The sequence below is a fragment of the Leptopilina boulardi genome, unplaced genomic scaffold, assembly GCF_019393585.1.
Source record: "Leptopilina boulardi isolate dan_hultmark-lab unplaced genomic scaffold, ZJU_Lbou_2.1 LbouV2_308, whole genome shotgun sequence".
Classification (NCBI taxonomy): domain Eukaryota; kingdom Metazoa; phylum Arthropoda; class Insecta; order Hymenoptera; family Figitidae; genus Leptopilina; species Leptopilina boulardi.
In genome coordinates this window covers 75,209-102,598 of record NW_026137872.1, presented here as the reverse complement: position 1 = coordinate 102,598, position 27,390 = coordinate 75,209, and the positions used below count along the sequence as shown (strand labels likewise).

The following is a 27,390-nucleotide window of genomic DNA, read 5'->3' as shown; positions in this document are numbered from 1 at the left end:
TTCGGTCAAATATCAGAGCTTAAAGTTAGACCAAAATTCCAGTGCATTTGGGGCTTAATGGGTTAATTAGGTTTATCATATTTTGAAAATAAATATTATTTTTCTAATAAATATTTTTTTAATTCAAACTGTTTTACCGACCGAGTTAATTAATTTATTAAAGGTAAGTTGATATAAACAAATTATTTATTTAGGTTCATCATATTTTCAAAATAAATATTATTTTTATTTAAAAAATAATTAATTTCATTTTTTATAAGTGAAATTGTTTATAAATTCTTTATAAACAATATAATTTTTATTGTTATTATTAGTCAACAAATTATTATTAATTTATTCCACTAATTAGTTCACTTAATTATTAAGTTCTTTACAAAATAATTAAATTTGGAATTTTAAATTTTAATTCTCTTCGCGCCTTCCTATGAACATGCGCAATGAGAATACATGTGAATCAGCCGTGGTGAAAAAAAATATGTGTGTTTCCCATCATAAAGACGCTGTCAAAATAAATGGACACTGTCAGAGGAGAAAGATGGTATGTATAATTATTCTTTATAATATCGTTTATTATTATTATTATTATATTAATTAAATGTTTAAATGAATCATTTTTCTTTTTAGGATGGTGAAAATAAAGAAAACCGGGACCCGGAGGGCTCCAGAAATCAGGTGGTAAGTGTTTATTTCAAAACAAATATTTTAACCTTTTTTTTTGTTTTGAATTTAATTAAATAATATAATATTTTTTTTAGGAAGCTGAAAATAAGGATGTGGGCCAACAGGCCCAGGAAGCGGAGGAGGCGCCCCAAATAGTAAGTACTTTTCATTATTAAAATTTAATTATATTTACATTTTTTTTTATTTATTTACTTTTGTATATATATACACACTAAACTCTATATTTCTAAAAATGCTGTCTGCCATTGAAAGTCGCGAGTAGAGAGAGAGGTCTGATTCTTGTATACCTCTCCTTCTCTTGCTAAACCACGCAGGCGTAGTACAATACGTTCCAAAAGTTTACTGTTAACTGTGTTATATCATGTTCACGTATACATACTGTTAAATATTTTCTAATGGACCTGTACCGACAAAGAGGGGAATACAGAAATCAGACCTCTCTCTCGGCTCGCGACTTTCAATGGTAGACAGCATTTCAGATATATAGAGTTTAGTGTGTATATATATACAAAAGCAAAGTTATGAATAAAAGGTTATGGTGAATAATCTTTTTAAAAATTTCGGGCTTAATGCTTGAAACTTGTTACGGGAGAGGGGGGGGGAAGTTTAAGTGACGTCATTTTAAATTTCAAAATGGCGCATATTTTTTTTAAATTTTAGGCGGAATGCCTGAAACTTGTTACCGTGGGGTTTTCGGGGTCGCTGATTACGAATATGACGTCAGAATTTTAAAATTCAAAATGGCGGATCCAATATGGCGAATATTTTTTTTTAAATTTCAGGCGGAATGCCTGAAACTTGTTACCGTGGGGTTTTCGGGGTCGCTGATTACGAATATGACGTCATAATTTTAAAATTAATTTTTTTTTTAGGTTGAACAGCCTCAACAAGCTGCTCAAGTTATAAGGGTCCGTCCTCTGGTAATAATAATAATAATAATAATAATAATAATCATGATAATAATTAAAATTTTTTTTTGTTTAGCATGAGCTTACTGGTCATAATCCATGGGATCGTAGGCCAACGAGGCCTACGATGCCCACCATGCTCCCTCCACTGCACAGATGGTTCATGTTTCCACTCGAACCATCTGTGCGGCAGAATCAGCCTAGAGCGGCTGTTGAGGAGGTCCCTGGGCGGCTGGAGGAGGTCGCCCAACACATGCGCCAGAATCCACCCCCTCCCTCACGCTCAAGTATTGTTATTGAGCCCCTACCCATGAGAGGGAGGAGAGGCAGAGGGCGAAGATTCGCGCCGTATAAAACGGCGGCGACGCGCAAACGATAATTTTTTTTTATTTTTTTCTTTTTTTAATAGTTTTTTTTCTTTTGTATACAAATACTAACGTTTTTTTAAATATTTTTTTTTCGTTAAAAAAATGATTTTTTTTTTATTTTTTATTTGTATACATTTTTAAAAAATTTTTTTTTTTGCATGCTTTTTTTTAACCTTTGCGTTACCGGGAGCCACCCGGGGTGACCCAAACGTTTTTTTTACTAGTAATATTAATAAATTTTTTTTTTTATAAAGTTGATATATATTAGAGTATATTTTAAATATTTTTTTTATCGCCGGGTCACCCCGGGTGGCTCCCGGTAACGCAAAGGTTAAATGTTTCTTATATGTATATATATATAGTGTTTTTTTAAAATATTTTTTTTGAAAAAAAAAACAATTTTATTTTATATATGTATATATGTATATATGTCTTTTTAATATATTTATATTTTAATTAAAAGTTATTTTTTTCCTATCCTTAAATTTAACATAATAATTAATTCTTAAACTAAACTTAACCTAAAATAATAATATAAATATTAGATTATTTTCTTTATTATAGAATTATTTTTTTACATAAATTTATACAAAATTAAACTTGTTTTAATTTAAATTCAATATGATTATATGGACCACCAATATACTTGAGGCGTAATTGTCCAGCATCAATAGCTTCTTGCATTTGACTGAAGCAAATGGAGTTGTCAGCGAACATAGGTACAAATCGTGAAGGTAAGAAAGGATTAAATTTTCCATCCACTTCAACGACTATCTTTTCTCCATATTTTGTGTTGACAAACTGGATTTTGGTAATAGGATACTTATGTCCAGGAGTCAACTCTGAAAGCGGTTTCGTAGGCAGGAAACCTTCCATACGACCAACAGCATTTATTTTACTTAGATCCATCTTTAAAGACTAGACGATATCTGAGAAAAAGAATGAGCAAAACTGCTCATCCACGCTAAATTTATACCTAAAATTTTACTCGCGCATGCGCAATAGCTTAAAGCCCCCCACCCTATTCTATCCAATTGCGCACGATCATTTGAATAACCACGCCCACTTTCATAGTACGCATGCGCGTTCAATTTTGATTCTATGACGTCACAAATACATGTCTAGACAAGTTTAAACATGTCCAGACGTGTGTAAATGAAAAATTTTATACAATTTTTTTATAAATAAATATAAACAATTTTAATTATTTTAAAAAAACATTTATTTACAATGACAATATACATTTATGGACTTAATAAAAAGTGGTCACAATTATTATAAAAATCTTGTAATGTTGAATTATTATCAACTTCATCGTGACCTAAAGGAATATTTGTCGGTACATTAGATGGTTGTAGTAACCATTTGCGAATATTATATACATTTTTTACAGAACAATGGAAATTATTGTGTGTGTGATTTGTACATGGAGTATATTGATCTAAGGCTAATTTTTTCAACGACGGACAATTCAAATCATCTAAATTTAATACATTTTGTGTATAGCTTTCTAACCATTTTTGTTTCTCTAAACCTTTTACATAAACTGTAGGTGTACCTATTAATATTTCTTTCAGAATTGGTTGTAAATCTTCATAAGGTATGTCACCAGCATTCCAATCAATACCATGATAATTAAATGCAGTCCATCGATTTTGACTCTTGTATCTTCTCGGTAGGCGGCTCCAGGCATATGGCGGCTCGAAGAGGAACACCAATGGATGAGCATCTTCTTGAAGTGGGATGATTGCTAGCTCTTTTATGATAAACTCGTTATAAGGTCTTTTGAAGCACTGGAAATCTACGACGTACGCCATGGTATCTATAACAGATAAATGACTTTAGCCTCTAAGAGTTGCTGTATTTATACTCTTATCTCCACTTTTTTACCATTACCCCCACTACTCACTTTTACCCCCACTCTTTACGATACTTTCTTCACAACATTACTGATTGGTGTGTATTGAATAATTCGATCATGAATAATTAAACAATAAGCTGCTGTATTGTCTGGAAAATTTTCACTAGATTCAAATTCTAGTTTCACATCCACAGAAGCTTGTTTAAGAAATTCATTTTGCTTGGAGCAATCTATGACAGCTAATGGTGCATAATCTTTAAATTCATTCCTGGACAGAATAGGCTCAGGATCTTTACCATAGTATGATGATTGAAAATTACAATACATCTCATAGAGAATTGAAAATTGATTTTGATTAAAATTCAAATTTAAATTACTATAAGGATAGTATTGTGAATTTAAGAAAAGTTTTACATTTATGAGATTACAGCTATCAAAAATATTTGCATATCTTCCAGGATGATCTTTTCGATTTATTTGTAATCCAAGGATTACATATCGAGGTTTCTCAACCTGCGTAGAAGTTTTTACAGTCCAAACATGTTTTTGAGTGGTAGGTAACAATGGATATTCATACATATCCCACGATCTGAAGCTCATAGATATAAGAGGGTCTTTTTCAATAAATTTTAATAATTCAATTTTTTGACGATCTCCAAGGAATATATATGGTATCAACCATTCCACTTTATTAATTATAATCTTAAATTGCTCATGCTCTTCAGTTGCCGTAATATCAACTATAGCATTAAGGTCTGTACGAGATCTTGTGAGGATAAGTTCATGTTTTGCATTAACAACAATCTTTCGATAGTCTTCAGCAAATCCAAAAATCATGTTTAATGGTATGTTTACATCAAAATAACCATTCTCATTGGTTATTCTAAGATCGTCATCGAATTCAAGATAGCCAGCATTTTCAGCATAAATTAATTGATTAGGTGTGTGAGAAACATAGGCTTTCATAGTGGTTGTTAGACCAACATTTTTACAGCGATCAATTTCCACTCCACTCAATTCATAACGAATCTCGTTGAATAAAAAACTAACGCTATTACTAATTAACTTTGTGTTAGTCACATTAGTATTATTAGCTTTTACTAATCTTCCTGTTACGTGTAATGTACTTTTTGAGGGTAAAATGTATTGATCTTGATTTTGAACTGGAATTCGAATTTCATCACTATTATTAAATGCTGATGAATTGTAGGGTTGGTGAGAATGAATCTCATAGTGTGCTAGAGAATCATCAAATTTAACTGGTCTAAGAATGTTTAAAATATCTTCCATTTCTTTTATAGAAACAACAGCAAATGAAAAATATTTTAATGATTAGTTTACTTTTCTTCCTTTGTTTTCTTGATAAACTCGTAGACCGAGCTGCTTTAGGAAACGTATGTTCTGAGGTGTTAGGCTTTTGCGAACTGATTGAAGACTGATTGCTTTTTGACATGGTTGCTCGTTTATATAGCTTCCACCAGTTTTTCTGTGAAATACTATACCCATTACGTTGACTTAACGTGTAATCTAATTGTTATAGTTTCACCACGAAAATTTATTAAATTTCCTTCTTGATCAACGATTCGCACTTGAATATTATGTATTGTCTTCACGGCGATTGGAAGATAAATGACTTGAGATGGTACTTCCACGATCTTATATCCAGCTGGAACAATTGGAAAAAATTCATGAATTGTATGTACTTTTTTATTGTTAATATATGCACCAGTTGTAATACTACATTCAATTCTAATAGCATTTACATTAAGAATAGCTACTGTGAAATCTGACGTATGTATTGCATTATCTTCAAGAATGCGTGCAGTGAATCCCAATAATTCACCAATTGAATCTTTATGTGTAAAATCAATTTCACGTCTAGTCATAATTTCACAACGCAAGGTATTATTATTTGGTTTAATGCTTATAACTTGCGATCCTTGTTGAATGGAATTTTGAATATATTTTTCAATATCTTCAATTTCATAGCTGCCAGTAGGTATAGTAATCACATCATTACCAAGATAAAATTTATTTTTTCCTACATCAACATTAGGAATTGAATTATAAGTTAGAAGTTGAACAAGACCAAGAGCATAATTTTTATTTGGTAATAATTCTATTGGTGGAAAATATTCTGCTTCAAGTATAGATGATTTACCTGAAATAGTTAGAGTAAATGATTCATCCATGATGATGACTTTTTATAGACTGATTGCTCACATATGATTACATGTATTTATATAGGTTATATTTGTTAGAGAATTTGAGTTGATCGCTTAGAAATTTAAGACATAAGTGTCCACAATGAAAAGTATCATAACTTTGACAACTGTCATGATTATATTGTATCAAGGTATTATAGCCTAAATAACTGATAAGCTCAAAAGGTGGTTGAAGGTTACCAAAGCTGTCAAAATACAATGCTTTATCTTGAAGCTTTTTATAAGCAACCCAATGTGTTCCAGGACCATCCTTATTATCGAGTTTAATAATGGCAGATTCATTTTTCCGAGGTCCTCCTATTGGCAACTCATTTCGCATGAATACTCCCCGAAAATGAGGAATTTTTAACTCTTTAGCGTATTTGAGCAAATCATAGTTAGTTAATGCTCGTTGAGGAAGTTTTATGAGAACTTTTTTTTTAAACATCTTTTTTTTTGCCTCATACCTAATCCTTTAGAGTAAGGTTTCAAATAAAGTCCCAATCCCTGTCGATAGGGTTTCAAGAAAAGACCTTTACCTAAAGAAACATCTTCCATTACTCTATTGTGACGATGAGCTTCTTTCAACTGCTCTTTTGCTGCATTCGCGTTGTTTACTGCTTTCACTATACTTGCTGTTCCACCAGCAAGAGCTCCAAGAGCACTGAGTCCAGCAAAAATTGGAATTAATGGTAAGAGACCACCAACTTTTAAAGGTACTGGTAGAATGCGAGGTGTTAAAATTTTACTTCTACCACCTGCTCTTCTAATAGCTTTTCGAGCATTTTCAACTGCAGCTTTGATTGTAGATTGAGTATCATTTCCCGGAATAATGGAATGTCTAGCAGCATCAACAATTTTTCTTAATACTGTTTGTTTCTGCTTCTTCTTCTTTTTATTTTTAGATGTCTTTTTTCTTCTCATTCCCATACCTAATTTTGATTTGACCTTCATTGTACCATATATAGCTAAAGCAGCAGCTTTTTCACCTACACTGGAATCGTTAGCTAAAACTCGTTGCCACGCCTTATCAGCTAAAATCCTATCAGCAGCGTTTCTTGCTTGAACGTTATTACGATTCTCTGAATATGCAATATCGTGCTCTTTGCAAGCTTCGTCTAATGGATTTATACCTGTATCACCTCGTGCTAAACGCTTTATCAATTTAGTACCTGGACCACAGTATTGATAACCAGGGCTGGGATTATGAGTAGCAGCGCACTAACTAGTGTTGCGCTAAGCAGCGCATTGAGCAATATTCACGTTATTCAAATTTGTCTCTACCAGGTGTCTAAAAGAACATGATTTAATTGATAGAAATTGGTTAGCAGAATAGTTTCTCAGCCATATTCAAAGCGTAAAATTGTATTAAATTCACATTCTCGTACGAAAATAATTGTGGTTGTTAATTGCATTTCTTTAAGGTTAAAATTACATAAAATAAAGAAAATATTTATTTACAACTCTAAATCCAAAATATATTTATAATTGAAACTCAAATTTTCAAATGACGTATTTATTAAAATTTAGTGAAACAAAAATAATTTACAATTCTTTCATCAAGCCAATGATTATTAAAAATTGACTTTTAACTTGTTAGTGTATAAATCTTTTGTCGGCGAATACAATAAAATGAGGTGAGTAAATATTAATATTCATAAGTGATTTATAAATTAGCATTAATGAATGCGGCAAGATTTAATATTAATTTTGAAAAATAAGTAGAAATCAGTGGATATATTATAAAATAAATTCATTCTCAGGTTAAACATATTTCAAATTAATTTTATTTCAAAATTTTGAAAGTAAGTGAAATTTTTGTATATAAGGTAAGTGAAAAAGTGATAATTATTCATTTATAGAATAAAATTTTTTATTTAACTCTATGTCATACAATATTATTACTTAATTTTTGCGATTTCTTTTAAAAAAATAAATAGTTCGTGAAACTCTCGAAAACTCGAATGATCTCATTGGCTAAAGCAAAGTAGCGCGCGTTAATTTTAAATAATATAAATTTCTAAATATGAATGAAAATATTACGTTTTTATTAGTCGTTTATTCATTTCTGAAAATATTCGTATTGAGTATTGTGAATATTACTATAAATCAAACTTTATTTCAGTCAAATAAATTAATTAATTTGAAATAGGTGACAAACCTCAATATTGACTAAGTCGTTTGGGTAGTGTACAAAGAAAAGTTAATATTTTATTAATATTTATTTTTTGAAAATATACTATTTTTGTAATATAAAAAAATTCAAATTTTATTAAAAAGTATGAACCAACTTAATCAAATTTTTTTAATATTAAAAAATTTAATACTTTACCCTTTCGTTAATTTTTTTTAGAAAATAATAAAATATTAATTATAAATTAAATAACAGAAAAAATGTAATTACTTCTCTAAATTATTAATTAAACTCTATTTAAGAAAAAATAAATTAATTAAAAATGAATAATAATTTAATAATACAATATTTAGTATTACATAATTATAATTGATAATATTAAAATATTAATTTTAGATAAAATTCAATCACAAACAATAATTATTGTGAAAAATATTGTAACTTATAAGAAAAACGCTAGCAGCTATTGGGATCTGACATGGGGGCGGGGCCTAAAGCAATATGGCGTAAATTGGGTAACACTTTTAGTGAATTTACATGGGAATAACATGGGATGCATGTTTAAAAATCGTTTTTAAAATCGTTTAAAAAATATTGCTTAATTTAATAAATGTATAAGTGAATTTTTTTAATACAAAATTACTATTTACATTCCTATTTACAAACATGAATAAAAATATAAAAGAAATCTTATTTTTATACAAATTATTTTCTCAAATCCAGCGATACATGTGCAAGAAAAATATTTTATTTTCCTTTATATTTCATGTAATTATATGAAAATTTATAAATGTATGTATTTCATTTTTCATTATGAAAGTCTGTTAACAAGAAGTGAAAAAAAAATTAATTTATCCGTTTTTACAGTGATAAATTAACTTTCAAAATGTTCACATGCACGGGTAATATGAAAGATTATATAACCTCCAAATTTAAAAATCTTAAACTTACATGGCAAAATGTAATCACTTCTTTTGAAATGCAGAGAACATACTCTCATAGAAGGCTTTATACTGTTTATTTTTAAAGCATTTTTCCAGGCCTTTAATTGATCGACTTTTTCAAAATTATCGAACGTATTTTTCACATCCACTACTCGTTGTTTTGGTTTCGGAAATTTATGGAAAATTACGCTTAAATTTTTCGCTACAGTACTGCCACAGCCTCTCACAGAACACTTAATTCTGCAGGAAGATTTCTCACGCGGTAAAAATGTAGCTTCATTCATAATAATAAAATAATTAACAATGACAGCGGAGCTACAATTGCAAGTGACACAAATAGTTATCCAAAACTAGTTACATTTTTCAACACCAGATGGCATGTGTACGAATGTCAGATCCCAATATTTAGTAGACACAAAATTTTCTTAAATTTATTCAAGTCAATTTCAAAATATCCGTTTTACAAAAAATTACAACACTTTCTATTTTTGGTCTTCCTTTATTCCTTAATAATATAATATCTTTAGTAAATTTGTAGAATTTTCAGAAAATTTCGTGAGTAGAAAAATGTCGATTTGCTTTGCAAGAAAGGTCGATTTTTTATTTTTATAAATATAATTAGTTAGTAAATTAATTAAAAATAGGAATAAATTTTATTAATTCCTCAATAAGAATATATTTAATTAATACAATTTTCGAACAATTTAATCAAAATATTATAAAAAAAAATAATGTTCCTAGTAAAAATTTTCGAAATAATTCGAAATTTGGAAATGTTGCAGTTAAAATTTTAAGAATTAAATTTTTTGAAATATTCAATTTTTGAAAAATTATATTAAAATAATTTAAATAATAATTAATTTAGCGACAAATTTCAGACACCAATTTTTTCTGAAAATAACAAAACTAATTATTTTGTGTAATGTAGCGCCATATCTTTAGAATTTAAAATTTTTTTGGAAATTAAGAAAATGGCGGTTATTTTTTTAAAACTCAAAAAAGTTGATTTTCTTAAAAAACATAATTTTTTCTTAACTTGAAAATTTTTTTGGGGTTACTAGATAATAAAAAAGAACTCTTACAAATAGGTTTTGGTATCCACTAAAACGTCGCTAAAATCGCAAAAATTATTTTTTATTCTGAAAATGTTAAAAGTCGTTACTTTGGTTGATACAATGCCATCTTTTAGTTGGGAAAATTAACTGAAATTATTTTTGTCTTTTTAATTAATATATTTTTTGTTAGAAAAAATAAATGGTTTTACTGAAGATATTATTGAAAACATATATATTTAAAAAATAATAAACATTCTTCAGAGAGCTTGGAAATTTGTCACACATAAACGCAGTCAGAATTTATATATTTATATTAGCGAACATAAAACTGCTTCTTTTAGTGAAAAAATTCTTTTTTTTCTAGTATCCACAAAAACATTTTCATGAAAATATAAAATGATCTTTTTAAGAAAATTTAGTTTTTTGATTTTTTAAAAACTGGCCCCCTGCTTTTGAAGTAAAACAAAATCAGTCAGAAGATAATTGAATGTTAAAGAATTTTAAATTAAAAAATGTTTAAAATAATTAGATTTTCGAAAATCTTGATTAAACTTATTAGAAATAATTAATTCTGCGATGAATTCAAGTTAATATTAATTTAAATAACTGAATTTTGGAAAAAGGTAAATTTTATTAACAGATACTTATGAATATAGTAAATTGTATTACTGTATTATTTTATTTCTATTAATTATAGAATTTAATGTAAAATTTTTATAGTAGATATTTATTTATTTTATTATTATTTATGTAATTTTTTTTAAGTCGTATTTTTTGTTTCAAAACTGTTTTTAAAAAGTCGAAAAAGTCACATATTATTTAGATAAATAAAAGTATTTGCATTAATTGAAGAAAGTCGAAAAAGTCGTGAATTAATTTAATTTAAGAACAATTATTTATAAATTGTTGAGACAAATAATAAAAAAAATTTATATGTGGAAAAAATTTTAAAGATTTTAAATAATAAATTAAAAAAAATCTAACGTAAAAATTAATTTTCAAAAAATATTCGAAACTATTTTTTTGGTTCATGTCTAGTTTTATTATTAAAAATTTAATAAATAAATCAGTTATCTTTTATGCTATAAAATCTGAAATAAATCTCATTTTTTACAAAACAAATCAAAAGAGTTGAATCCTATTGAAATAAGTCGAAAAAAGTTGCATTTATGGAAAGAAGTTAAAAAAAGTTGAAAATGTACAATCGGAGGCATATAGTATTGAAACTATATGTAATAGAAAAATAAAACTGAAAATAATTTTCAATTTATTGAATTATACAATTAGGTAAAGACAATTGTTAAGAGATTATATTTATATTGATTTAATCGTAAATTTTACTTATCAAAATTTCAAGGTATTACGATTTATGAATATTTATATTTCGACGTCACTTGTGATAATGAGCTTATTCATTTTAGAATTCTCACTTCTTCCACTTATACTATATTCAGAAGTATCTGTTAATAATATCTTGGCGTATTCTTAATCCTTCCGCATGAAGTCTGTTTCTTTGCCTTAAAGGGGGATGATTTCTGTGCCTGATATTCCCTACTGGAAAATCTGCCATTCCACCGAATTTACATATGTTATGTAAGGTACAGCAGGCATTGACAAGAAGACCAACGAAAGCAGGATCATATCTTAGAATTCTTTCTTCCATTATTGATCTAAATCTTAATTTAAGATTTCCAATGCCCCTTTCGACGCAGTTTCGTGCTCTTGCGTGTGCTTGTGTGTATCGCCAAGCTGAAGAGTTGAATGGCGCATGAAGATCAGGTGTTAGAGTCCATGGCTCTAAAGGGTAGCCGGAATCTGCCAGTACTTTCCATATTTGTCCGTCTTCGTAATTCCGTTGTAATTCTCTCCTGATAGCAGAATTTTTCCAAATAAAGGAATCATGCGTATTCCCGGCATGACGGGCATTAACGCTTAAAACTCGCAATTTGATGTCAAAAATCTATAAATAAAATTGTTTTATATGTAAAATTTAATAAACAAGTAACAATTATATTTCTCCGTAGCAAGACTCTTTGTTAGTGCCGTTTTATTAGTAAAAAGATTAAAAACTTAAAAGGCTGTAATAAAAATTTTCTCTAACCCACTCTTATTTGAGTGAACTATTTTAACATTATTTATATAAAATAATAGTAATTATACAAAAATTATAGAAAAGAAAAATTAAAGCAAAAAAAGAACTGAATTCAGCACTTTTTGAAATGAACTATTCAATATTATTAATGTAATAAGATCTTACTATTTGAACATTCTTTGAATGTTGTTGGTGTCTATTTACATAATTATGTTCTTCGTTAATAGGCCTTATTATAGCAACAAAGGTGCAGTCCACGGCACCTATAATACCAGGGAACCCAATAATTTCTTCGAATTCTTGAGATATTTCCTGCTTCTGGATTTCACTTCTTGGAAATTTTATCATTTCGTCAGCCAACAATAAATTAATTAATTCTGTCACCCCATGTATTGCATTGCTAATCGATGATTGAGACATGCAGGTGAGGTACGATTGGCCTGTTACTCTTTGATAAGTACCCGTACCATAAAAGATAAGTGCAGCGAAAATTCGTAACTCTGGTTCAATGCCATTAAATCTTGCACACATTCTCATGTGTGGTTTTAGGGTGATAATTATAAACTGCACCATATATTTATTAAGACGAAACAAATTAATAAATCTCTTTTCTGGTAGTGTAAATGGATCACTGTTTATACGTAAAGCAATATGCTTCAAATGAAGTTGACGAAATTCCCTTCTCCGAATCTCTTCCAATTTTTGAAGCTCATTTTCATAATTAATTAAAGCCCAATTAGCAGGTAGCATCTATGAAAATAATAACACAGAAAATCAGATAAAGTTTATCGCCTTGTCAAGGATTATTTACGTGTAAATTATTTTTTTTAAGAAAATATAAAACCGAAATATATTACTGATAATTAATTGAAAATATAACCGTTACAGTTGTGAATTAATGTTTTAAAAAATTAAGTGTTTTTATATTTCTGAAGCATGAATTATTGTAATTAAATCTTACAATCGTTAAATATAATATTGAGAAAAAATTTTATTAATAATTATAATTATACAAAATATAGAAAATACTTACCTTTTCTTAAAATGACACAAAGTATTCAAATTTTTATGACAATTTAAATAAATAATGATTTTGTCAAACTTTTGTCACAAACTCTTAATTGCATCGACTAATATTTAAAAATGAATTTTTTGTTTATTTTCGTTACCTTGGTGACATGTAATTTTTACAAATTTGAAGTTAATAAAGTATTAAAAAATTGATCGATTTTTTACACTTATATATTGAAACGTATATATTTATGTTTTTTTAATTAATTATATATATAATTGATTTAAATTATATTATATATATATATATATATATATATATATATATATATATACATATATATAAATATATATGAATATATGTTTATATTATATAAAATAATTAAATAAATATTATCTGTAATTGATAAAATTACATTCACTGATTGATTCGAAATAATCAACTGTCAATATTTAAATCTTATCCAAATAACAATACACTTAATATCAATAATTATCATTTATCGTACTAACAATAAATATAATATAACAATAATATAATAAAATTATTAAAATTATTTTGTTTCAAACCACTTAGAAATAAATTTATAATAATTATTTCTTAATTTCAGAAAAAGAAAAATAATTATATTAAAATAAATTTTTTAAAAGTTTCAAAGATAAATAATGCATTTTACAGTAATAATAATAATTATCATTTAAAATAATAATAAACGTTCTAGTATAATTATCTATCAATTATGCATCTCCTTATAGTATAATTAACGCTGACGACGATCGCAAGCGGCCGTCTCCTTTGCTTTCTTATGAGAATATCTGCTAGACTAGTTTAAACATAAGATGTCATTTTGTTATTTCTTACCGTAAAATAGTTTTTAATAATATTTAATTATTTAATATTCAATAATATTTAGTTTTTAATAACATAGTTTTTAAAGATAATGATTTTTCACTTGGTTTATGACAGTTAGTTTAAATTTTTTTTGTCAGATATACTTTTTAACTATAAAAATTTTTATTTACTTCAATTTTTTTAATTATTATTATTCAATTGAAAGTTACAAGAAAAATGTAATAAATCAGAATTAACAGTATAGTTTGGAATTTTCGATATTTAAAGGAAAAAGATACAACACTTTTATAGATCAATTAAGTACTGCATTTTGTTTGAAATATCTAAAATGGTTGTATAATTTTATGAATTTTCAAAAACTTTCAGCTTAACATATTTAATAAATATTTGGAAAATGATATGTTTTTTAAAAATTTAAGTTCTTAAACAACAAAAATATGTGAAGTCATGTTTCAAGCTATGTTAATACAATTAAATCGTCGAATAGGTAACAGTTAATTAATAAGGAGATTTTTTATTCTAGTTAGAAATGATTTTCTTCAGCAGTTTAAGTATTTCTGTCGCAACTAATAATAATTTTGTCACAGTATCTAAAATCTGTTTCAAGATAAAGTTTGATTTCTCGTTCATCTCTTTACTCACTTCTTGGATCTGGAAGTAAATATTGATATGAATGAATTGTACTCAGAATATTTTTAATGGCTTTTTTAAAATTTATAATGAAAACTTTCATCAAAATGTAATTAAACTCAAACTTCAATTTTACTGAGGCGTATTTAAAAGATTTTCGAAATCGAAATAATTGTGTAAAGATCAAGTGTAAGGGGGTGACTCGAGCATTTGAATGCAGGAGGATTGTCTATTTAAGGTAGTTTGCTTCGCTGATTTAAGAAACGACCAATCGAACAGTCGGTAAAATTCAAGTTTGAGTGAAATTAAAAAAAATTTCTATCTCAAAGGAAATTAAATAAAATTAAAAAGATTAAATAAAAAACACTCTCTTTGTTCACTATTTGTTTTTAAAAGATCCAGTACAAATTAATTTTTTGTAAAATTTGTATAATTTGATTGATACATACTGAAGACATTGAGGACATTCTTATGTTATCTAAGGAAGTTAAAATATCCTTCTCACGATATGGTAGTGTTTTGCAAATTAATAATTTCTGCTTTTTATCTCCAACAAGTTTTTGGTTAGTGGTGATTTCTGTGTTGTTTGGTGAGATTTCCATCAAATCATTATCTTCCAATTCAGACTAAAAATATAAATTTTTAGAAAAAAATGATTATTTTCGAGGTAAGTAATATTTAGATTCTAAAATTTACAATAGGTATATATACATCATCACTCGCGTCAGATTCGGACAGACCAATCTCTTTGGTTTTGCCATCTCCTTGTACACTCGTCATTCCTTTCACGGCTAATAGCCGATCTTCTAGCTCAGTGAGGCTTACGTTTCCTTGAGTGAAGTTTCCCCTTCCCGTAGTTCTTTTGCAGCGTTTTATATCAGTTAACTTAGTTTTAGTTTTTGATACCCAGGATGACAAAACCTTTTTAATATTAATGTTTATTATGACAATGTATGAAAGTATGAATTTACATTATAAAGTAAATACAATCAAAATTTTATTAAACGCCTATTACAATAAAAAAAATTCTTAATATTTAAAGTAAAAGAAATTAAAATAAAAAAATTCTATAATAATAAGGGTTTTTTAGTCCCTGATTACCCATTTGAACTAAGATTTTTGAAATCCAAAGTAACCACCCCAAAATATAAAGGAATTCAAAAAGTGCATAAATTTTTATAAAAAATGAAACTAGGGGCTTTTTTGATAATTGATTATGAACATTTTTATAGATTCATAATCAGTGATAAAAAACTTTAGAAGATACTAACTTTGTAAATCTTACTTTAGATTAGTAATAAAGTAATTAATAATAAATTAATAAATAAAATGCAAATTTGGTTAACTAAGAAATTTCTAAAATAAAATTTGTCATTGTGAAAAGGTTCAATAAAATCGCTAAGTTATGGAGTAATTGCCTCAGTCGTTGGCAATACCTTAGTGGTTGATATCTATCATTGTATTTCTTAATTACAAGGTATAATAAAAATATATCTTGTTATGTAAACGCTTGTTTAATTCTTAGTAAATAATATTCTACCGTACGATGTAAAAACTCGGTTAACTTACATTGTTGCTTAGGACGATATTCACAGAGTTTACTGCGCGAAAATAATCCTTAACTACAATGTGACTTAACCGAGTTTTTACATCGTACGGCAGTATTGTACTATAGTACAAATGACTAGAACAGAGAGTTGAATACAAAGTTTAGTTGTTGTTACTATGAACACTTTTCAAACTAGTTTTAAAATATCATCAAGATGAGAAAATGAGTGAGAAAATGTTAACAAATATGGCGAACATTTACATGTTAATTGTTACGTACATATTGGCGATTCCACGTGAAATTCATCTATGTCATTTTAAATTCCAAAAAATATTTTTTTTCTGCGCAGAATAAAAGGTATACATATTTCCTTATAAGAGCCCAAATTTTTGAGTTATAAATTTTTTAAAATCTTAGTGATCCTGATAATTCTCTTTGTTTAAATAATTTGCTTAAAAAGTTTTTTGTTTTTTATTTTTCTAAATAAAAGGTTTTTCGGTTAGTAAGATTTTTTACTTTACTTATAGAAAAGCAAACTAAAATACACTTTATTTTGATAAATAAAAAAAATTGAAAAAGAACAAAAATGTGTTTTACACAAATTATTTTAACAAAAAGAATCACCAGGACTACTCTAAAACTTTTTGCAAAGTGTTCTTAACTCTAAAAACACAGATTTTTTTAAATTCATAAAACTGTCATAGGTAAATTTTGTTTTTGAGATAGAAAATTATACAAATTTTTACCTACAAAATTTTTTTTCTAATTTTTTATCAATAAACATGACAAAAAATATTTTTGATATTTTTGAATTCATAGAATTTTTCATTTAAAAAAATTCTTGGAAACTCATTGACCATAAACCTTGTTAACTTCATCATTCTCTTAATTAAGTTTAAAAAGAATATAAAAATGACACTTTAAAAAAGAGGACAAAAAAATTTTGCATTTACAATAAAAATTAAAATAGGGTGTAAATAGGGGATATCACGCCAAGTGGTCACGGTTAAAACAATTTTTTCTCCAATCACGTTTAAAATCGAGACATTTTATAGTACTCATACAAGGAAAAAAATTTCGTGCTATTAACCCATGGACTTTTTCGACTAAATTTTTCCATGAACTTAGTATGCAAAAGTTACTACAGATGGTGCGAAAAATGCATAGCTTTTGTAATTTGTACATGAATCCATCCGATTTTGGCATGGATTTCAAGCAAATTACGCATAGGTGTATAAGTGCATTATTTGCATCAGATGTTCATGTGAAAATAGGCCGATATTTCATTCCGTGTATAAATATTTTTTAATTTAGTCCAATATTTTCCGAGGGGGAGAAGTTGAAAGTTTTGGGTTTTTACTAGAGCTGTGCAAATGTCAAAAATTTCGAGTCCATGTAAAATTCGAGTTATTGCACACCTCTAGTTTTTACGGTAGACCTCATAAGTTAATAATTTTTTGTAATATAAAAAAATGTATTAACAATAGTTTTAAAAATTTTGTTGATGTTTTTTCAATTGGTAATATGCACTTTAGAAAATAAAAATTTTGACAAAAAAATAAAATTCAAAAATAAAATAAAATTTTTTGGGGGAAAAGATAAGACTAAAATGAAGTTTTTTTAAAACAAAAGCTGAGGTTTTTTCCTACAATAATATATAGTTGAAAAAGTGGGACTAAATTGTTAAAATATGGATAATTAACATTTTTTTCTTTTTTTAGCTATTTTTGATCATTTTTTACTATTTTTCAATTTCTAAAAATTCTAGTCCCACATTTTTAACCTTCGCCGGACTGGATACTTTTTATATACACGGTTGACAAGATCCAACCCAGGGTGGGCCAAATGTTTTCTTCTTTGTATATTGCAATAAAAACATAGAATCATTCAGTTTTTTTCCAAAATTGTTATATGTTACCAAATAATATATTTTATTAATGTTTTGTTGATTTTTTATTTGTTTAAACAATTTATTATTAATAATTTATAACTTTTTCAAATATACATACGACAGTAGAAGAATTTTATAAATTTGTTACCTTTTCTTCGTAGTTATTAATTCAAAGGTTATAAATAAAATAAAATATATAATTCAATTTGCAACAACTATTATTATAAATTGTTTAAACAAATAATTGTTGCTATTTATTAACATTCTTCATAATATTCCTAGAAAATTGCAATTTTTTCTAATTTTGCAACTTAACAAGCACAACATAATAACACAAAGATTTTATATGAATTTACTATTTAACCAATTGTTTAAACCAATAATTGTTGCTATTTATTAACTTTCTTTATAATGTTCCAAGAAAGTTGCAATTTTTTTCTAATTTTGCAACTTAACATGCTCAACATAATAAATATGAAGATTTTATATGAATTTAGTATTCAAACGATTGTTTAAACAATTTATTGTTGTTATTTATTAACTTTATTTGTTTAAACAATTCTTGAATTAATAATTTTACTTCAAATCTATCTTTTATTATATTCGGCTTGATAAATTGCAAAATTAGAAAAAAACTGCATCTTTCTAGGTGCAGAACAAAAAAAGTTAGTAAATAATAACAATAATTGTTTAAACAATTGTTGAATTAATAATTTTACATCAAATCTATCTTTTATTATATTCCGCTTGATAAATTGCAAAATTAGAAAAAAACTGCATCTTTCTAGGTGCAGAACAAAGAAAGTTAATAAATAATAACAATAAATTGTTTAAACAAATGAAAAATGCAATATAATATTTTTTATATCTATTATTTGACATCATAAAACACTCACAGTGAAAAGTCTGCATGATTTCAAGTCTTTTTGTAAAATAGAATTAAAAAAATATCTGAATCATCCCGGTTATCTCCGTACATACATTGATAAAAGTTATAAATAATCAAGAAGAAATTTTTTTTAAAAATTTGTTTTTACATTTTTTGAAAGTTCTTAAGATTTTGTTCAGTGACTTAAAATCGCGATTCAATTAAGGCAAAACTTTAGAAGATATGGCAATTTCAATTTGTCTGGCCCACCCTGGGTGGGCATCTTGGCAAGCGAAGGTTAACTATTTTTAACTATAACTATTCTTATAGGAAAAAACCTCAGCTTCAGTTTAAAAAAAGTAGCATCAAATTTATTTTGGAATTTCATTTTTTTGGTTACATTTTTTTTAATGCATATTACCAATCAAAGGAGCATCAAAAAAGCTGTAGAAACTGATTTTAATAAAAAAATTCATTTTAATTTAAAAAAAAATAATCCAGAAAAAACCATTTTTTCTCTTTAACCATTTCTCGTGATTTTCTTCATATATTATAAAGAATTAAATTAAAAATATTTTACCCTCTGCCATTGTGCCACAGTCTTGGTACTTCTTCCATTGTTCAATTTATTTAATTCCATAGCAATCTCCTTCCATTCTCGATTATACAATTCTCTTGATAGATGCCTAGTAAACTTTTTAGTTAAAAGTGTTTTGTTTTCTTCAATATACTCTAATAATCGTTGTTGTTGCTCACAAGTAACCCGATTTGCACGTTTTTGTTTTTTAGGAAGTGGTTCTGTTTCGCTTATTGACGAAGTATCAGTGTCAAAATCTACATCTTCATTTGATGAAATGTTGAAAGATTCACTTGTTTTGTCTGACCTTTTATTTTCTCTTTTATCAAGCTATAATAGTTATAATTCAGTATAATACAAAAATCAAAAACTTAAACATTTTGTTAAAAAGAAAATTTTACCTTTTATTATTGTATTTTCAAAAATTACTTACGTTTTTATCAGATTTTAGACAATTATTTTTAATTGTCAGAAGCCTCTCATCTAATAAACTGATTTTGGCTGTTTCCAAATCATATTTTGTAATCTTTCTTAACCACGAAGATAGAACCTATTTAAAAATCATCGTATTAATTGTAGAGTCATCATATTTAAAAAAATGCAACATTTATATAAAAGCATCATTATTAAAAATAAACGGTCTCTTAGATTAAAGTACCGAATTTATATTTTACAAAATTTCTCTTTACGGAACTGTGCTTTCAAAAGAATTATAATTTAACCTATTTTTAATTTCTTATAATTCTCATTCAATAGAATTTAAAGAAATTCGAATTTTTAAATTCTAGAACCTAGAATCTGAAGCTTTTATAAAATATTTATCATTTTGAAACAATTTTAATTAAGAATCTCCAAAATTAAATTATTTCTAACAATCTGAACTCGAACTCTTCCAAAATAATATTATTTCTAAAAATTCTTTGCTAAATTAATTATTTCAATCCAATTATTTAAAAATGCAATTGAAAAAATCTTTTTGTAATTAAAAAATCTCCAAAATCCAATTGTAGTTTAAAGTTTTATTAATAACTTTCATAAATCAAAATTCGCGGTAGAGAATCGACGCCAAGTAAAAAAAAAAATCCGCGAATATATCAAGATTCGCGGTAGAGAATCGACGCCAAGTAAAAAAAAAAATCCGCGAATTTATTAAATTTATTTATTTTCTCAAAAAATCGGCATTTTTTGGCCAAAATTGCATATCTCCGAAAAATCGCTACGGATTTCTTTAATTTTTTTTTGCCGAGTAAAAAATGTCAAAAAAATAACTTAGGCAAAAAAAATTTTGAGGTACTTAGGGAATAATAAAAATAAGGCTCGAAAAACCGAAAAATTAACAATTTTTTAATATTTGTCAAGGTCTGTAGCCCATATATCTCTACCAATTTTTCTCAAACTAACACATAATCTTAATTAGGTTAAAATCTCGATACATAATGAAGGATATTTAAGTGCACTCAAAAAATTTTGAAATTTTTTATTTTTTATGGAAAAAAATATTTTTTGCTTATTTTTGCTCACATCTGGAGCCCATAATTCTTCATCTCGATACATAATGAAGGATTTTTAAGTGCACTCAAAAAATTAAAAAAATTTTAATTTTTTATGGTAAAAAATGAATTTTTTGATTTTTGCTCACATCTGGAGCCCATAATTCTCTACCGATTTGTCTCAAATTCACACATAATCTTAAGATTATTTATGGGTATTTATTTATTTATTATTATATTATTATATTATATTATATTATATTTTATAATTATATTATAATTATATTTATAATTTTTATTATATTTTATTTTTATTATATTATATTTATATTATATATTATATTTATTATATTTTATTATATTTATAATTATATTATATTATTATATTATATTATATTATATTATATTATATTATATTATTATATTATATATTATTTATTTATTATTTATTTACCCAATTAATGGGTCAAAATCTCGATACATAATGAAGGATATTTAATTGCACTTAAAAAATTTGTAAATTATAAATTTTTTATGGTAAAAAATAGGTTTTTTATTTTTGCTCACATGTGGAGCCCATAATTCTCTACCGATTTGTCTTAAATTGTAGATTTAAGGATGATTGGACAAAAGGAAGTCAAACGAATAAAATTTTTAAAAAAGTTGTTTAGAAAAGGGGTCGTGCACACAGTATGTCACACGATTTTTTTTACCTCCCCCCTTTCCCCACGTCATGAACTGCTCCATACTTTTGCGTCATTTTTTCTACAGGTCGTCACAAATGCCTTGACAACCACCCCCTTCCTTGTTCCCCCTTCCCAGAGTGTATATGCACTTATTTGAATAACAGGACGAGTTTCTACTTTTTCAGATTTACAGAGTATATAATACTTTGTCGATTCTCTAATCAACCATAAAGTTAAACAAAAAGTTTTGAAATCTCAACAAAAACATCTTCGATGCAAAAAGTTACTCCCAGTAAAAATTGTATCAACTTTCAGAACAATTTGTGAAATGAACGTTAACCAAGTAAAATGTACGACCAGCTTAGATTTTAATTAGTTTCTTCAATTGTATTTTTAAAATATGCGCGCATTTTAGAAAAAGTGAAATAGAGTAAAATAATTATCAAAATAATTAATTGAATTCTGTTTTCTAATTAATAAAAATCTGTATCACAAGCAATAGTGAAAAACTTGGCGTGAATAATTTGTAAATAATTGAGATGTAAATAAAAATGATTTTTTAAGCCTTTCTTCAATTCTGATTCAATCCGTTAACAATATATGTACATGAAAAAAAAAATTATTCACGCCAAGTTTTTCACTATTGCTTGTGATACAGATTTTTATTAATTAGAAAACAGAATTCAATTAATTATTTTGATAATTATTTTACTCTATTTCACTTTTTCTAAAATGCGCGCATATTTTAAAAATACAATTGAAGAAACTAATTAAAATCTAAGCTGGTCGTACATTTTACTTGGTTAACGTTCATTTCACAAATTGTTCTGAAAGTTGATACAATTTTTACTTGGCGTAACTTTTTGCATCGAAGATGTTTTTGTTGAGTTCTGATTTACTAAAATTTTATTTCAAAATCTTCTAAACTTGAATTGTTTTTATAAATTTTGACTTAATTTTTTGTTGAAAAAATAATGTCTAATAATACTCTAATAGTCTAACAATAACTCTGATCGAAAAATATTATTGAGAAAAATTAATTTTAAATGAAAATTTGAGAAACAATTCAGAAAATTTTTAATTAAACATTTTAAGAAAACGCTGCCAAGTGGAAGTATAAATTCTAGGGGTGTGCAAAAAGCTCGAATGACCGAGCTGAGCCGAGCCGAAATTTTTTCGAGCCGAGCCCGAGCTTGGCTCGAAGTATCGAGTACTCGAATTTTTCAAGCACTCGAGTGAATTCGAGTACTCGAAATGAGTCGAGTACTCGAGTGAGTTCAATCATATTAAACGTTTAATTTTCATTGTTTTTCAAAAATTCCTAAATAAGACAACAGATAAATAAATAACTGCTCATTTGGAATTATAAACTCATCAAAAAATAGAAAATTACTTGAAATATTTAAATATTTTAAGTTAATTGAAATGAATACTCGAACATTTTCGAGTACTCGAAAATGTTCGAGCTTTTTTCACAGCTCGGCTCGAACTCGGCTCGGGCTCGAATTATTAAGGCTCGGCTCGGAAGTCGAAAAGCTCGAAAAAGCTTGGTCGAGCTTCGAGCTTTTTGCGCACCTCTAATAAATTCCTTCCTCATGAAAAAAGTACTTTTTGTGTTCATTCCATGAACACTTTGCTACCTGAAGGAGATTTTTTGTAATCAATTTACTGTAACTTATTTGTGATAATAATAATTTTAATAAAAAAATTATGGAAATATAAGTATATTTAAAAATGATTGGTAATTAGCCAATTTCATATCGGTATAACGGATAAAATAATAATACAAATTTTATACCGAATTTCACGTTTTTTAAGAATTTTTTGTTGAATCATTAATAACTTCGAAAAAATTTTCGAGTAAAAGGTTCGTAAATAGGTCAATCGATGCATTTTAAAATATTTTTAGATAATTATAAAGTTATATAAAGATTTTTTAATAATGTAAAAAAAATGTTTTTTAAAAATTTTTCAATTTAAAAATGTCAATAACTCTGAACATAATTACTGTAGAATGTTCGTTAATTGGTCAAATATTCGCTTTGAAAAGCTCTTCATATACATCTTGAAAAATTCTATAAATTTAATAAAAAAATATCCATAGGTATCAATACATTTTTTTTAAAGTTAAGGGCAAAAAAAAATTTTTTTTTAATGTTAAAATGCAAAAAAAAATTAGTTTAACTCGATTAATTTGGGTCAAAGTACTCTTATTATTTGACAGCCGTTGAGATGTAAAATTTTAAATAAAATTAAGCCCGTTAACTCTTAAACTATTCGAGATATTTATGAAAATCTTATGCTTGTACACACATACATACACATATGGAACGACATTTTTTAAAAATGTCATTTTTGGATTCCTAGGGTCGAAAAACATAAAAATTAGTGATACATTCGAGTGAGAAATCGCTCGAAAAAACGAGAATCTTGTGAAAAACACAATGAAAACAAATGAATGTAATTTTTTCCTCTCATTTCTTTTATGAAAGAATAGATTCTCGTCGTGCATCACTAATAAAAATACATCAAAAAATTTTTCAATGATGAATCAATTTGGAGTTTTGAAACAAAATCAATTTGGAAGAGTTTGATTAAAATTTTTTAGAAATAATTGAATTTCAGAAGATTTACAATATAAACTTTTATAAATGTAAATCGTTTACAAAATATCAAAAAGTAACTGAATTTTAAAGAATTTTTAATTAAAAAACGTTTTAAATAATTGAACATTTCATAAATTGGATTAAAATTGTTGAAATAATTATTTAAACAAAGAATTTTATAGACAAGAATTTGGAGAAAAATTTTTTAATTAGATTAACATTCAATTAATTTTAATTAAATTTGTAAAAATGGAGTGAAATTTTTTTTTGAGAAATAATTGAATTTCAGAAGATTTTAAACTAAAACTTTCATAAAAAAATAATTGAAATAATTAAATAATTTAATAATAATAAATAAATAAAATAATAATAATAATAAATGAATAAAATAATAATAAATAATAATTTAAATAATTTTTTGCAACTCAAAATTCTCTACAATTTAATTATTGACTGAATTTTATAAAATGTCTACAGCAATTCAAATTAACAAAAAAAAATTTTTTGCGTGAATTTTAAAATTTAACAATCAGTTTTTTAAAATAATTTTTAATAACAAATTTTTAAATCTACGCCAAAAATTTTCTTTCGATTGCTAGTTTAGCCCTTTTAATTTTCAGACAATTGAAATCCATATTTTTAAAAATTCTTTCTAATAACAATTATTTTAGTTATGACATTAAAAAATTCGAAGTACTTGAAATTCTATATTGAATGAGAATTTTGTTAAATTAAAAATTCTATTCAATTAGAATTATTAGAAAAAAAATATTTGGGTAAAGAGAAATTTTTTAAATAACCATTCTGTCAAAAAATTCGCTGAATTAAAATTCTATTGAGTAATAGGTCACTTGCAAGAAAATTCTGTTAAATGCTATTTATCAAAATGATAATTCGGGTAAAAAATAAATATATAAAGCAGTAGTTTACGCGACCAATAATAAATCATTAACTTGACAAACTTTTTGGAATTAAAAAATCCAATAAAAACCATATTTGATTTTACATAATATGAAATAGAAACATTTAATTAAGATAAAATTGTATCAAACATAACCTCAAAATGATTTGCTTTTTAGTTTCTTTTATTTTGAGCGTGCAATAATTTATAATGAATACAAATTAAAAAATATTTTTAATTAGACTTTTTACGAAAATGAAGAGTTGAACTTCTGAAAATTATAAATTTTTATGCAAGTAAGAAAGATGACATATTCGAAAAATTTATTGTTATTATTATGAAAGAACAGGAAGAGTGAAGGTATAAGAATGATTATTTTTACCTTTTTCCACTTGTCGCACGTTTTAGCATTTAGTTGGTAGTTTGCTGCATTAAGAATTTTCGTTAAATTTGCCCATGTTTTATTATATTGTTCTTTGGTAAATTGCGGTGTACATTTTTTTGACAATAAAATTGGATTTTTCTCCAAAGCTTCGATAATGAGTTCCTGTTGTTTGTATGTGACGCGGCCTATGCGCCTCTGTCCCTTCCAATTTTTAAGCACTGAAAAATTACAATTTTTATTGTTTTCAAATGTAATCTTCATGATTTTTATAAATAATACTTTTACAATTTACATGTCAAATTTTTTTGCAGTTACTTACTTGCAAATTTTAATATTCGAAAAACGTTGTCATCAAATGATAGTCGATAGCAAACAAAAACAGTTGATAAGAAACAAGAACATCGATTTATATTAAAACTTTTCCGTACAAACTGTCTTTTATTTCAATGTATTCTTCAACTTTAGTGTGTTCAGCGATGCATTCTTTTGTTGTCACATTCATATAACATGAGTGTTTAAGATCAATGCGGTTTCGTTTTTATGAAATTAATTGTTATTTTCGCTGATTATAATATTTTGTTGATTTTGTCAACCGGAAACTAATGTGCTTTTATTGAATATATAAATATTTAGAGCAACAATGTTCTTTTAAGTATTATGTATATGTACATTACTTAAAAAAGATATTCATAATAAATTTTAGTGAAAGACTGTTAATAAAATAATTCTAGTTAATAATAAAGAGAAGTAATAATAATGATATATTATAATTTCGCTAAAACACATTATTATTAATTGTAGTATATTTCTTGGTTAGGATATAATTGAAAATGTATATTTTGCAAGATTGAAATTTATAGGAGTAAACACAAAGGTGCAGATAAATGAAAATGAAATAAGAGGAACTAAAATTAAATGCAATTTTAATAAAGGTCAATTTAAAGAATACGAAAAATTGATTTAACGAAGGACGATAATTTTTAACAAATTTGAGATTGGGAAAGAAGAAGAAATTAAAAACTATTTCTTTGATTAAATTTAAAAAAGGTTCGATTTAAACTGTAGAATTACATTAGTATATTGGAATATATAATAATAATAATATTCCTTTTTATTAAACATAGACAACATCGGACTTAGGCCCCTATTCTGCACTTTAACCGAGATTCGTGTCAATTGCTTTCACCTTTATATTTAACTTTTTTTATGATAACAGATAACAGTTCATTCCCGAAAGAACCCATTTTCACCAGTTTGCAATATTGAGTGTGCTCGCCAGAGTTAAGAGAGAATGGAGAGTTGGATTTGCACAAAGGGTTTAGTCACTCTTAAGGCGCATTCAGACCTCTGCAGCCTGCCTGCCTGCAGGCGGACGGGGCAAGGGGAACGTAAGAGTGTGCGCGAGAAAAAAATTTGAATTTGAATTCTCTTTCTCGCTTACACTCATGCGACCCCCTTGCCCCGTCTGCCTGCAGGCAGACAGACTGCAGAGGTCTGAATGCGCCTTTACTCTATTACTGTTACTATATTACTTTTCTTTCCGTGCCCTGGAGAAAATGAATGCCTTTGAAAATGAGCTTTGGCGGGAATGGACTGTTATTAAAATGAGGCAAAAAGGTTATGTTTACCAAAATATTTGTTTTCAAATCATATTTTTATTGCTCAATTTTTGCAGCAACACGTTGACCCGGACTTC

General features: G+C 26.5%; 1 protein-coding gene and 1 long non-coding RNA gene across 4 annotated transcripts; one reads left to right on the top strand and one right to left on the bottom strand.

Annotated features, from left to right (window-relative positions):
* The first annotated feature begins 511 nt into the window (after positions 1-511).
* LOC127283132 (uncharacterized) lies at positions 512-843 on the top strand. The gene is made up of 3 exons (XR_007843306.1): positions 512-538; positions 625-675; positions 756-843. It is a non-coding gene; the product is annotated as an uncharacterized LOC127283132 (long non-coding RNA).
* Positions 844-13,997: 13,154 nt separating this feature from the next.
* Positions 13,998-26,998, bottom strand: LOC127283129 (uncharacterized). 3 transcript variants are annotated; one of them, XM_051307812.1, is made up of 7 exons: positions 26,014-26,998; positions 25,692-25,912; positions 20,060-20,176; positions 19,630-19,956; positions 15,438-15,662; positions 15,191-15,367; positions 13,998-14,762 (listed from the first exon to the last, which is right to left on the bottom strand). In XM_051307812.1, coding segments are annotated over exons 1-7 (1,200 nt in total). In that variant the 5' UTR covers positions 26,015-26,998; the 3' UTR covers positions 13,998-14,630. The 3 variants fall into 3 exon arrangements, with proteins under 3 accessions (XP_051163769.1, XP_051163770.1, XP_051163772.1); XM_051307813.1 differs by having other exon boundaries at positions 15,453-15,662; XM_051307815.1 differs by lacking the exon at positions 15,438-15,662.
* Positions 26,999-27,390: the final 392 nt, after the last annotated feature.

Excerpts from the sequence above, each read along its gene's own strand:
- LOC127283129 (XM_051307812.1), bottom strand. Across the intron at positions 19,957-20,059 it reads GTCTAAAATCTGATAAAAAC|CTTGATAAAAGAGAAAATAA; the intron begins GTAAGTAATTTT and ends TAACTATTATAG. Across the intron at positions 15,368-15,437 it reads ATGATGTATATATACCTATT|TCTGAATTGGAAGATAATGA; the intron begins GTAAATTTTAGA and ends TTATATTTTTAG.